The sequence below is a fragment of the Pipistrellus kuhlii genome, unplaced genomic scaffold (assembly GCF_014108245.1).
Source record: "Pipistrellus kuhlii isolate mPipKuh1 unplaced genomic scaffold, mPipKuh1.p scaffold_m20_p_3, whole genome shotgun sequence".
Classification (NCBI taxonomy): domain Eukaryota; kingdom Metazoa; phylum Chordata; class Mammalia; order Chiroptera; family Vespertilionidae; genus Pipistrellus; species Pipistrellus kuhlii.
In genome coordinates, this window is record NW_023425529.1 from 10310482 (window position 1) to 10324295 (window position 13814).

General features: G+C 40.9%; 1 protein-coding gene across 8 annotated transcripts in view; it reads right to left on the bottom strand.

Annotated features, from left to right (window-relative positions):
• UTP20 (UTP20 small subunit processome component) overlaps positions 1-13814 on the bottom strand; it is a 91981-nt gene that overhangs the window by 11620 nt on the left and 66547 nt on the right. For all 8 annotated transcript variants that reach the window (XM_045587607.1, XM_045587608.1, XM_036454935.2 and 5 more), the window contains exons 39-47: positions 12569-12708; positions 12230-12312; positions 9324-9619; positions 8142-8281; positions 7739-7895; positions 5644-5742; positions 3044-3211; positions 1701-1867; positions 593-734 (exon numbers count right to left, since the gene is read on the bottom strand). In XM_045587607.1, coding sequence (XP_045443563.1) covers positions 593-734; positions 1701-1867; positions 3044-3211; positions 5644-5742; positions 7739-7895; positions 8142-8281; positions 9324-9619; positions 12230-12312; positions 12569-12708 — 1392 coding nt within the window. The remainder of the gene's footprint in view (positions 1-592; positions 735-1700; positions 1868-3043; positions 3212-5643; positions 5743-7738; positions 7896-8141; positions 8282-9323; positions 9620-12229; positions 12313-12568; positions 12709-13814) is intronic.

Consider the following 13814-nt stretch of genomic DNA (forward strand, 5'->3'; position numbering starts at 1 on the left):
TTAACATGCAGGATGCGGCAATGGCCAAGATGGACACGGTTCCTGCGCTGATGGATCTTAGCCTGGGAGACAAGACTCTAGGAAATATCTGTGGGGACCTGGGCAGAGGGAAAAGTGGGTGGTGAGGCCCTGGAGTAGGCACAGTGTGGAGACTTTAAGAACCGAGGAAAGCCACGTGTGGCTAGAACATGTGTTGGAATGGGTACAGTACAAGGCAAGGCCCTTGCAGCCCAACTGCAGGACTGGCTCACTCCTGGGATAAACGGAAGCCAATGACGGGTTCTTAAAAGGAAATCAAATGATCAGACTTGTGTTTTTAAAAGCTCACCACCTTTTAAAAGAATTCATAGTCGTTCAGAGGTGTAAACTAATGGGCAAAGCAACAATGAAACCATAATAAATATTAAGTCAGAATCATTAATTCTGAGAAAGCAACATTATCGAAGTAAGTACTGGAAGAGATCAATATAAATAGTAAATGGACCAGTCACCTTTAAAAAAAATCCATAATTTACTTACAGTAAGACATTTACAGTGGAAATCAGCAATACCCACCAAGTGCAGGGAGTCTCACTTTAGGGTTAGTTCTTACCCGAAGCCCAGACTCGATAAATATGTGCATGTTGGTCTTCCTGCTCACAACAGCTTTTTGCCCGCCTCGAACTGGAGTTGGGGGGAGCAGAAGGCAGCTCTGGGGTGGCAGACGTGGATCCGGGGCCGCGGCTGCTGGACTTCTGTCAATCACAGTGGAATAAAAAACAAATGCTGCATTCCCATAAGCTCCTGCGGCCCTCTCTGGGGATGAGAGTTGAGCAGTAGCTAATGTGTTGTTTCTGTGGGGTCTTTTCTCCCTTAACCCTGAGACACAGAGGACACTCCCAAACTCAGATGAAGAGTAGGAGCACACTCTCTTTCTTTGATGTCTGAAAACAAGTGCCAAGGAGTCTTCTTTTAGAACAACAAAGAAGCAAGTTTACCAATATGGCATTTTTAAATCTTTTATGATCTAAATCTCCTTAGAAGCAACAATACGTATTGAGCTCCTATTTTTTTGCAGAGAAGTTTATGGTAAGCTTTGTAAAATAAAGAGAACTGTAAATTGGTGCTTAACCTCACAGCATTAGAGAGCTCAGATTCTAAGAAACTACTACCCTGTTTCCCCGAAAATAAGACAGTGTCTTATATTAATTTTTTCTCCCAAAGTTGAGCTAGGTCTTATTTTCAGGGGATGTCTTATCTTTCCATGTGCTAGGTCTTATATTCGGAGGATGTCTTATTTTTCGGGAAACACGGTATGAAGGTGAGCACCTGTCCCTCCACAGAACTGTCCTCTCATATGTGAAATGAGACTGTCCTGACATTTATATGGTAAAATCCACCGTTAGTAGATTGGTTAAGAGGGGCAGCCACTCTGAAATGAAGACAGTACTATGTAGAGTTGCTATTAGGATTCTTCAAGATCTAAATCTCTATTTGACCAGAAAAAGAGGTATATAGGATAAACTCTATCCTAACTTTGACTCAATCAACATCCCAAACAGAAATGATATCAGAGAAAACACCACAAAGTAGAACCATCTTGTAACTCAGATAAATAATTTCTCTTTTACTAAAGCAAATTTTTTAAGTTAACCCATTTAAAACTGAATGTCTTATCAGAAACAAGCACCTAAATGTGAGTTTTTGTTTTTCAAACTTACTTTTCTTTCTCTGTTAGCAGGGGGAGATTTTCACTGACCAAACCATAACTAAGCAATAGAATGGATTCCGCCGTCATCTCCTGATTTGTAATTAGTCCTGCAATGATTCGGCGTAAGGTCTCATGGACTTTCCGGGCCAGTTTTAAACTTGTGGTATTTTGTAAGATCTAGAGGCAAACACAAATGTCATGCTCAGGTAACAAAGAATTGCACTGGGCTTTGTTCTAATGGTAGTTTTTAAAATATAGGTAGTAGTATATTTGCTTTTTAATATATATTTTTCTAATTAAAAAGGAAACATTCTTATAAGGTTTCAAACAGATAGAACAGAGTCAAATTTAGCCATCACCTCAACCCCAGAGAAGACCAGGGTCAGCAGTGTGGGCGCCCCTGGGCGTCCTGCAGCCCCTCTCTGCTCCCTGTGGGTGAGGCCCGGGGACACAGTTGGAGACAGGATGTGACATTTGTGAGATGTTGACCATCCAGGTGCATTAAAACCATTTCCTTGCATAGACCTGGCAGTAATAGCTGTAATTTCCTTGGAGGGATTTAATGACACACATGGAAAATACGTGTGCTCTGTTGACTTTTCATCCTCAAAGAATACCTAACATTCTTAGATCAGGCTAAATGTTCCATTTTAGGAACAATTATGGAGTTTAACCAACATCAAAACATTTGGAATTATAGATAACTCATGCCATTAGGGCTTTTTGTTCTCGTCTTAGTACATATAATAGCGATAAAAAGAATTAATAATGTTTATTGAGTGTTCTCCCCTGCAATAAGCACAGAAAACTCTATGAAGGGAGGTGAATTACAATTCCTGCCCAAAAGGAGGCAGAAAGAAACAGTGGGAAAATGTGAGCTTCAGATCAGAAAGATATGGAACTAAATATTGACTTTCCTCCTTAACCATGTTCCTTTCTACCTTCCTGAGCCTGACTTTTGTCTCTAAGATGAGGTACATAGATTTCACAGGGTGGTTGTGCAGGTTAGAAAAGATAATGAAGCACAATGTTTAGAACATTATGTATGTCCAACTAATGCCAGTTTTCTTCCCCTTGGCATTCTGGGAGCAGCAGTCTCCAAAGGTTATGTTCTTAGCTGCTGACTGGGCCCAGCTGTACTATTCACCCACTCTTCGATTCCTATCTTTCCTCCTGCATCTCAGGGTTTACAGCAGGGACTCTGAACTGTGGGTTAGAACACTCAACTCATTGCCGCCAGCTAGTGGCCACATGGTATTGGTGTCCTTACACCAGGAAAATCATGAACAAGGGCAGCTAGGTTTGCCCTGCCAGGCTCTTTTCAAGATCCTCGTGCAGCATTCAAGTGCTCACCTCCTTTAGCGGAAGGATCAGTTTTGTAACCTGATCTTTGCCTACAAACTTGCCCAGGATTTCATAAGAATCATAACTCTTGCTTCTTCGGGCCTCCATGACTTTGGAGAGGATCTGCTTCACTTCCTTCTCTTCGGCAATGGCACCGAACAACTCGTGGTTAAAAATCTTTAAAAGAAAAAGGGCAAATGGCAGTTACGTACATTCAGCGAGATATGCCAACATAAGCAGTCTTTGAAATGAGCATTGGCACATCCAGATCAAGGAAAGCGTGTTGGACTGGATTGAAATTACACGGAAGAAACTACTATTAGAGTTCACTTTTTTCAATGTAGTTTAGGAACCAATTACTAAGTAACAAACACAGAAACACCTGAAGGTTTATACTAATGGGAAACAAAAGAAGAAAACGGTGTTTTCATTGTCTGGATAGGTTCTGCAACTTTTAGCAAAATGATGCATGACAAAGCCAATTTTTCCACAGGCTAAGGAATACAAACATCTCAGCAATCTACAATAACAAAAGCATAATATGCTAATTAGACCAGACGACCTTCTGGACAAAGCCAAGGCAGCGGGACTGAGCCCCCTGCATGAATTTCATGCATTGGGCCTCTAGTGTGATAATGAAATGACATTATTCAAGGATCTACTGTACCACACAGAGTTAAGCAAATAACTGCATAATTTGCAGACAAGTTTTAGATATCACCGAAGAGCTGCTTAATTTCTTTTTAAGCTCATGACATTTAAACTTAGTAATCAAAATTAATACATGTAATTCAAAATGTTAGTCTCTGCAGTTTTAACTAATGAACAAAATGTTGTGTGGCAAATTTAATCTCTTCCAAACCTTGCAAGTCTGACTCAGTGGATAGAGCATCAACCTGTGGACTGAAGAGTCCCAGGTTAGATACCCATCAAGCACATGCCCAGGTTGCAGGCAATCCCCAGTAAAGGGGTGTGCAGGAGGAGGCAAGCCGATCAATGATTTTCATCAGTGATGTTTCTATCTCTCTCTCCCTTTTCCTGCCTCTCTGAAATCAATTAAAAAAAAATTAAATATATACAAATTTAGTCTCTTCCAAATCCTACCCTAAATTATCAAATGATTCAATTTTAAAAGTTGGCTGTTGCGGAGGCAGCCAAGCCCAGGGAGGCCAGTCCAGAAACATCCAGACCCGGAGTGGCCGGGCCCGAAGAAGCCGGGCCCAGAGCAGCCGGGTTGGGAGCAGCCAGGTCCAGAACAGCAGTAGCCAAGCCCGGAGCATCCAGGCTGGGAGCGGCCAGACTCGGAGTGGCCAGGCCTGGGGCAGCTGGGCCCAGAGCAGCCGGGTCTGATGCGGCCAGGCCCGGAGCAGCAGCTGCCAGGCTGGGAGCGGCCAGGCCCGGAGCAGCCGGGTCTGGTGTGGCCAGGCCCGGAGCAGCGGCTGCCAGGCTGGGAGCGGCCAGGCCCGGAGCAGCCGGGTCTGGTGTGGCCAGGCCCGGAGCAGCGGCTGCCAGGCTGGGAGCGGCCAGGACCGGAGCAGCCGGGTCTGGTGTGGCCAGGCCTGGAGCAGCGGCTGCCAGGCTGGGAGCGGCCAGGCCCGGAGCAGCCGGGTCGGGTGCGGCCAGGCCCGGAGCAGTGGCTGCCAGGCTGGGAGCAGCCAGGCCCGGAGCAGCCGGGTCGGGTGCGGCCAGGCCTGGAGCAGCAGCAGCCAGATCCAGAGCAACTAGGTCGGGAGCGGCGGTGACCAGATCCGGAGCAGCTGGTTGTGGAACGAACCAGAGCAACAGAGGCCAGGCCCGGAACAGCCAGGCCCGGAACAGCTCGCTCTTCGCCTGCCCCTGCCCCACAGCTGCCTCTCAGACATGGCTGGAAACTTTTGTGGGAACTTGAGGGTCTGCTGAATCAAGTGATGAAGGCTTAGATCTGGATGTGTTGAGTTAGTATAGGGCTGGGGTGTTGATCTGTGAGTGCCTTGGGTGGGGCCTGGATGAGGCTGGTTGACCTATTTGGAAATGTCTTTTGTGTGAAGTGTGTCATTGGGCATGTGGTGGTATTATTGATATGAGAAAATGCTAAGTAACTGACTTACTATCTGAAAAGGGATTTACTATTGGGGAAAGGGAGGGAGGAAGAGACTGAACATAAACTGCACCTATGGATGAGGACAATGGGGGATGGGGAGGGGGCGGAGGGTGGGATGGAAACCTGGTGGAGGGGGGAAGAAATGAGGAACCTTTGTAACAATTTGAACAATAAAGATTGATTAAAAAAAAAAAAAGTTGGCTGTTATTAATTTTTCACTATTATAAATATAGCTCTGATAAATATACATTTATATAACCCTGAGACCACAACTCTGATTATTCTTTTAAAACAGGTATTTTGAAGTGATTGAAATTTTTGCTCACTGCCAATTTTCCTTCCAGAAAACAATGGCAGCACCCCAGCTCACTTCACCTGAGTCTCAGCTTTTTAAACCGGCTAATCTAAGATATGAGACAGAACATTAATTTCATTTTCATAGGCTCTTATTCTCTCTTATTTGTAAACTGACTTTTTGGTGTCCTTGGCCTATTTAAAAACAATTGGAATTCCTTTCTCTAAACCTTACCTGAATCATTATATCTAAACAAGAGTCCAAATCTCCGACTTGCAGCTTGTAGGTGAGGCCATGCAGCAACATGTTAACAGTGAAAGTCAGGACGTGGACCTAAAATGAAATGTGTAAAGAAAGTATAACTGGTTAAGGTACTTCTAGAAAGAAGTAAGAGCTAAGAACTACTGCAAGGAGAGCATTTGAGAACATATCTGTCATTACTGCCGGGAGAAGCTTTGACAAATGACACATACTTATAATCCTCTGATCAAATGATCATTTTGTAAAAGAGCTGCTCAGAAACACATGACCATGCTTAGGATTATTGCGACTAAGCCAAGTCAGGGATATATAAAGGCACAAGAGCCCATAACTTTACAAACCAACCTGTGAATTAAAGAGTGTGCCAATGTTGAATGCAATCAAAGCTGGGACATAACATGCTATGAAGGATACAAATAATTTTTTGCCTTCAAGAGTAACCAGAGCTAACATTCCTAAGAGACTTCCACAGGCTGGCACATATTAATACCCTCCATGTAGGGAATCATTTAATCTTCACCCATTCTTTCTTTGATGTAGGTGCTTTTTAAGAGAAAGCTGAGGCACAGACAGGTCAAGTAATTGCTAAGGTTACATGTGTAGAAGTGGTGGAGTTGGGATTTGAAAGCAGACGAGCTGGCACCAGAGCCCTATCACTACGCTGCGCTGCTCTCAGGCTTTCTGATCTTTATACTGCTTCCAAGGTAAACATCAGATAATGATCACAGGCCAAGGAAGCACACTGGGTTGTCCATACACAGTCTGGATTTTAAAGGCATAGTTTCATATGTGTTGACTTGTGATCTCTTAGTGCTTTTACATATTTGAAATGTTTCCTGAGGGCTTTAAATAATTTTAAAAAATACTTTTGGGAGGATGAAGAATGACAGTTGAGTAAGATTTTGGTAGTGTCTACATGCCTAGATGTCCTCTATTTTAATTAAGTTTATTGGGGTGACATTGGTTAATAAGATTATATACAGATTTCAGGTATACAATTCTGTAACAAATCATCTATATATTGCATGTGTGATCACATTCCTAACTCAAATTTCCTTCCATCACCACATATTTGACCCCCTTTACCCTTTACTACCTCTCCCTATTTTAATTATTTTAATAAATAACGAGAGGCCTGGTGCATGAAAATTCGTACACTCATGGGGAGGGGGACGAGGAGGTCCCTCAGCCTACCCTGCGTCCTCTCACAGTCCACGACTCCTTGGAGGATACCCACCTGCCGGTATGGGCCCGCTCCCCGGGGTATTGGGCCCAACCTGGCAGTCAGATATGCCCCTGGCAGCCCGGGAGCCCTTGGGGGATGTCCACCTGCTGGGGGATGTCCTCCTACCTTCTCAGCAGGGATATCCACCTGCTGAGGAGGTGGGAGAGGCTCTCACCACCACCACTGCGCTCACAGCTATCAGCCTGGCTTGTGTCTGAGTGGAGCTCCCCCTAGGAGCTCACTAACCACTAGGGGGTGTTCTGCATTAAGTATCTTTCCCCGGATGGTCAGCGTGTGTCGTTCCCAGTCCTTCCACCATAGGGACATTTGCATATTACCCTTTTATTATTTAGGATGGGATGGGCTTGAAAAACAGTTGGTTAAAGAAGGGCTACTTATTTAAATACTGCAGATGCTCCCTTATATTTTGACTAAATCCTCCAAGACAGAGCTGTACTTGATTTATCTTTGTATACTCAGTGCCCAACACTGTTTCAAATCTTAAATAGATGTGTAGGTTTATTGCTCACATTTGTGGCAATACATTCAATATGCATTCGACAAGATTTTTTTTAAGAACTCAAGAGAATGCAGAAGTTGACATGAAGTGATTTAAGAGAAAAATGACAGGTTACATAAGTTTGACCTAGAAGGATTTTTACAGAAATCAAATACTGGAGCTTTAAAAAATACTGATTAGAAAATTTTGACTATTCTTGAAGGCTATCTAAGGGAATCAACTATACTGATGATAGGCCCAAAGCAGCATGACTTACAGTGTTCAAACTGCAAATATAAACTCCAACCCAACTTAAAAAAAAAAAGGCACATAATGCAGTTTACCTGATAGCCACGGACAAGGGTAGTCTGTAATTCTTTTAAAATATATTGCAGATAGTGCACACCCAGATCTTCTATTATTTTTGCAAGAGTGCTGCGTGCAATGTCTCTGATTTCTTGTGCTCTATTCTTGAGGAGGGCACACACTTTTAGTAAAATACTAGAAAATGAGAAATTGAAAAATGACTAATCAAAAAGACGAAACAAAAAAACACACCAAAACAAACAAAAGCAAATAAAAATGTAAACATCCTTTTCTTTCTTCATTGCTCATAACCCAGATTTCCCACTTAGGATTGTCAAGCACAGAAAACTGACAATGCTTATCTTCTTCCCGATAAAAGACATTCAAGTTAGAGGCAATTTGTGATTTTCACAGAACCTTTGAGATTGTCACATAACATACCTTGGTAGGTTAGATTCCATAACTTCCGGTGGAAGGGACTGCATTAGTTTAACCATGGCAAAAGCTAAAGGAACTCGAACCACTTCTTCATCATTTACCACCTTGGACTTTATGAGCTTGTGTTCTTCTTCCCGTTTAGTCTATAAGAAAAGTTTAGGTTAAACTAAAATGAAGATAAATAGATCAGGGACCCACCAACACTACCACCTTTCATTTGAAAGGGAAACTTTTTTGATATAACTGATGTCCATTTCTAAGCCTAGTGCCTTAGAAAACGAACTAAATTATGCAGTTTGAGAATAAATTTTTTAAAATTGTAAAAACAATAGGAATACAAATCTTTTTCAAAGGAGCAATCACAAAAAAATAAAGTCAAGTGGATTAAGATCCACTACTGTGGATTAAGACTGCTATGAAATATTATAAAAATCCTATAAAATTTGTATCACTCAAGACTTTCAAGTGTTTGAGTGACATTATTGGTTCATAAGAAATATAGTGTCTCAAATAAAGTTATTTACTAAGACATAAAATGATCAAGTTAATATTTTAAACCAGGGGTTGGCAAAAGTTTTTCTTTAGAGGGCTAGGGAATAAATATTTTTAGTTTGATCTCTGTGGAAACTACTCAACTCAGCTGGGTAATGCAAAAGCAGAATCAGACCATATGTAAAACAACAGTTTAACTGTGTTTCAACAAAACTTTAGCTACAGAAATAAGCCCCAGGCTAAATTCAGCCAATGGCCCCAGTCTGCCAATCCATGTTTTACACTGAGTAGGAAGGGCTATGGCATCCTGAGAATTCACTGCTAAAAGTTATCCCTGTTTACCAGGGGGAAGATAATTTTGAACAGTAGAGAAGTAGCCAAGAAATAAAAAAGGGAAACGGACAGTAAGTTTTAATAACCTGTTTTAGAAATGGGAGCCATCTTACTATCTACTTCAGAGATAAAAAGCATATATCTATCAGGTGAAAAGCATAATGAAGAAGGAACACTACTGCCTCGCTGCAGCAGGAGATGAACCTAAAGACTAGAGGAGAAAGAAAGTAAACAGAAATGTTGAGATAGAAGAAAATCCAAACACTGACATCGATCAGTAATAGTTTGGAGCCTCAGCTGACAGCGCCCCACAAACACCCCGCTTCACACAGACCTGCTGGGCCCCAGCAGAATGATTACCGTAGATGCCAGGCATTTATGGAGCCTGGGCAGGATATCCCCTGTTATGGCTCCTTGGATATTTTTAATTGTTCTCTCCAATTCATCCTTATTTCGAGGAAGGGAAGAGAAGGACTTGGTGACACACTCGGTTTCCTTAGCTGATGTTCCCTCACTGTTGGCTGGCTCAGGGTTTCCTAGCTCTTCGTTGCCATCTGACAAACTCTTACATCTATTTTCCATCTCTTCTTCATCCATTGGCTCTAATTCCATGGCTTCAGGCTCCGTCAACTCAGTCGCTTCAGTTGTGTCCATATCTAGTAAACAACAAAGGCATCTCAAATCAAATAAGGAAACAACACAGTTGTGTTAAGTAGTCTTTTCTACCAAGATCCAATAAAAACATCTAGCCACTAACTATGGGCAGACAAGGTAAGTGCTGAAGAAATCACAGTACATGAGAGAGTTATGGGTTAGGGTTTTGTTTTGCTTTTCTTTCCCACAGTCTAGAGTCTAATAAGGAATAGAGACAAGTATACTGACATTACAAAAATGTGAACTCCCGGGAACACATTGGAAGGTTAGTCCGGGAGGAGGATCTTGAGCAAACGGAAGCTTCTAAGGTACTGTGGTTGGAGGTTTCTAAAAGCAAAACCTACACTGGCGAGCCATGAAAATCACAATGCAGCCATCGGTTCTCATACAGAAATGTCCCTTACCACAGGACTCTGTTTATTAAAGAAAATCAGGCAGCACATCATTATGGGTCGAGTCCCCTCTTGGCTCCGCTAACCAACCATATGACCACAGTCAGTTACCTTAACCTTGGTAGGCTCTGGGTTCTTCAACAGTAAAATGCAGATAGCACCTTGCTCGGCTATTGTGAGGATTAAATGAGATGAAGGCTGTAATGGGCCTAAAATATATTTCTGACACTTCACTGACTTTCAAAACATGGTAATTATTAGTCTTTGTTTTGTTTACTGACTGTGTGGCTTTGGGAAAGTTACTTTACATTTCTGAATCTTAATTTTTCTTATAAAAAATATTGGGTAACTAACAATTAAGGTGCTTGTAAGGTTCTTATAAGGACAAATGATATTATGTCTATAAAATCCCAGTTCATAATAGGTGCTCAAAAAATACTTTAAACTTCAGTCATATCTAAGAAGAGGTAGTTAAGCAAATTAAATATTTAAAATTTCTAATGTTTTATTTATGCAAAATTGCAAAATGCAGATTCAGCTAGCTAAACATACTGTTAAAGAGCTTTAATACATTAATTGTTTAAAACACAAATAGTTCCTACACATTCTAACCAGTCTTTTCTATTCACTAGTGTGGTTCTAGAATGATTTTACTGTGAATCAAAGAATTAGAAAATTTTGAGTAAGAATGTAGAGGAATGCAATCTAAGGGCTAGAATAGTTCAAAATCTTTAGCCAAAAACAATTATGACAGATACCTTGGCCTACTTGAGTGTTCATTCTTTTCCTTATTATTCTGGGCTGGCTAGAACTTCTAGACTGATATTTGACATAAGCAGTCGTAATAGGTATCTTTGCCTCATTCTAGCTTTAAAGCAAAGACTTTTAATCCTTTATTATTGACTATGATGTTGTATTAGGTTTTTAAAAGACATCTTTTAACAGGCTAACTCAATTTCTATTTATTTCTTGCTTGATAATAGCTTTTATCATAGATATTGAAATTAATATTTTCCATGTATATTTAGATGATAAATATCTTTTGTATGTTAATATGTTAAATTCCATTAACCAGTTATAACAACTTCATGACTTAGTAGGGGCGTCCTTTTTCCATCACCTGAAACAGCTGGTGTTAAGGCTGAAATTATCCATTTCTTGAATGTTTGTAGATCTTGTCTATACAACAGTTTAAGGCTGGCATTTTCATCATGAGGTTTTTAACTGCAGACTTAATATCTTTAGTGGTTAGATTTTCTATTTCTACTAAAGTTTGTTTTTGTATTTTATTGTTTTTAGATTTTTACATTTCAGCCACGTACTCAAATTTATAAGTACCGAAATCATATTGTATTATTTTACCTTTTCATTTAATTGTGACCTTTTAAAGTTCCCAATATTATTAATTATACTTCCTATTTTCACTGATCAACTCTGCCAGAGGCTTGTCAATTTATAATCTTGTCAAATATCTACTTTTAGTTTTCCTTACTGTATCTACTTAATATTTCATTAATTGTTGCTCTTTCCTTTGCATTCATTGCTTACTGCTCTTTCCAAATGTGATGGCAATATATTTTTTTTATAAAAAAATATATTTTATTGATTTTTTACAGAGAGGAAGAGAGAGGGATAGAGAGTTAGAAACATCGACGAGAGAGAATCATCGATCAGCTGCCTCTTGCATACCCCCTTCTGGGGATGTACCCACAACCAAGGTACATGCCCTTGACCGGAATCGAACCCGGGACCCTTCAATCCGCAGGCCGATGCTCTATCCACTGAGCCAAACTGGTTTCGGCTGTGATGGCAATATTATTGGATTTCTATGTAAATAGTCTACAGCTCTGATATTTCACCTATATAACTTAGACTGGCCTTTCCTATCATTACATAAATTTTTACAAGTATACTGAAAGTATTCATTTTAACTTCCTCCTGACACACTGTTACAAAAGCAAAAACAAGGAATAAGTTTAATTTCCTTTGGGTAAATCTTTAATTATCATAGAGTATCCAAAAATGGAATGGAAATATAGTTTAAAGAAAGTTTTATGGATAAAAATCTTACACCGATGGATGAAGATAGTGGCAAGGGGTTAAGGGGGTGGGGTGGGGTGGGGAAGCAGGTGGAGGGGAGCTATGGGGGGAAAAAAAGAGGAATATCTATAATAATCTGAACAATAAAGATTTATTTTAAAAAAAGTTTTAAAAACTTACTTTCTTCATTCTGAATTTTTCTCATTTGTTCTTCAAGAGTTTTGTGGTCAAAGTGAAATGCTTCTAAAACTATTACTAGCAAGCTGTTAACAAAAGGTAGACAGAAATATTTATTTGCTTAATAATATCATCTGATGATTAAAAGGGAGAGGCAATTTAAACATAGTATAAACATTAAAATTACTCTTACCAATTTTAAGTATTTTTGACTTTAACAAACATTAGCATAATCTCACTAATACAATATAAAAATAAAATTAGATTACAAAAACGATTTCAGTAAATAATCCAAAGTTTACACTTAAAAAAATAAAACAAAAATAAGAAGTGTGACTGTACCTGACACCCAATTTTTGATTGATCTGTCCTATCTGTAAGACATGAATGAAATGTTTCAAGTAATATAAATATGCTGACCAAGACAGATGTCTGCAAATAGCTCCAATAATCTCTGTGGCAGCAATGGTTATATTTTCATGCTGTAAAACAAGTAGAGAGAATCAACATAAAACAAGCATTTGCAAGTAAAAAAACAGAGTTAATGTGGTACATAAAAAGCTTAGACAATGGGTGATTAAGTTATAGAAAAGAAAGAATGCTCCAACTACACTCCATTCCCAACCCCTAAGAAAAGATGGTGTCAATTAAAGAATGACACCTTCCTTTAATTGAAAGACATTAATACATTTTAGTCTCTTTCCATTCAGACCTCCCTGGTAGGTTCAACCCTATGTGAATGTATAAAACTTGACAAAGTTAATTATATATTGACTGCTCAACATTCAAAAGTACTCTGGCCGGTGTTGCTCAGTGGTTGAGTGTCAGCATAGGAACCAGGGGGTCATGGTTCAATTCGGAGGGCACATGCCAGGGTTGCAGACTCATCCGCAGGCAGGGCCATGCAAGAGGCAGCCAATCAATGATTCTCTCTCTCATCTTTGATGTTTCTGTATCTCTCTCCCACTTGCTTCCTCTCTGAAATCAATAATTTTTTTTAAAAGTATACTGCCTTTAAGTGTAAAGTCACAGGTTAAAAATCCATACTAATAATGGAGGAATATGCAAATTGTCTGGGATGCCATCACAGTAACAGTAATGATCGACAAAACAGCAGGCTGCGTGGAGCGACCAGGCAGGCAGGGTGGTTAGTGAGGGATGACCAAACAATTGTACAGCAGGCTGCATGGGGCAAACAGGCCAACAAGAGGGCAGTTGGGGGCAACCAGGCAGGTGGGGATGGCAGTTGGGGGTGACCAGGTCAATAGGGAGGCTGTTGGGGGTGAACAGGCCAGTGTGTGCGTGGGGGGCAGTTGGAGTGACCAGGCCGGGGGGGGGGGGGGGGGGGGGGGGGGGGGAGGCAGGGGGGGAAGACCAGACCAGCAGAGAGAGGCAGTTGGGGGCAACCAGGCTGGCATGAGGGGGCAGTTAGGGGCTATCAGGCAGGTGAGCAGTTAGGAGCCAGTGATCCTGGATTGTGAGAGGGATGTCCAACTGCTGGTTAGGCCCGATTTCCTGGGATCAGGCCTAAACTGGCAGTTGGACATTTTCTGAGGGGTCCTGGATTGGAGAAGGTGCAGACTGGGCT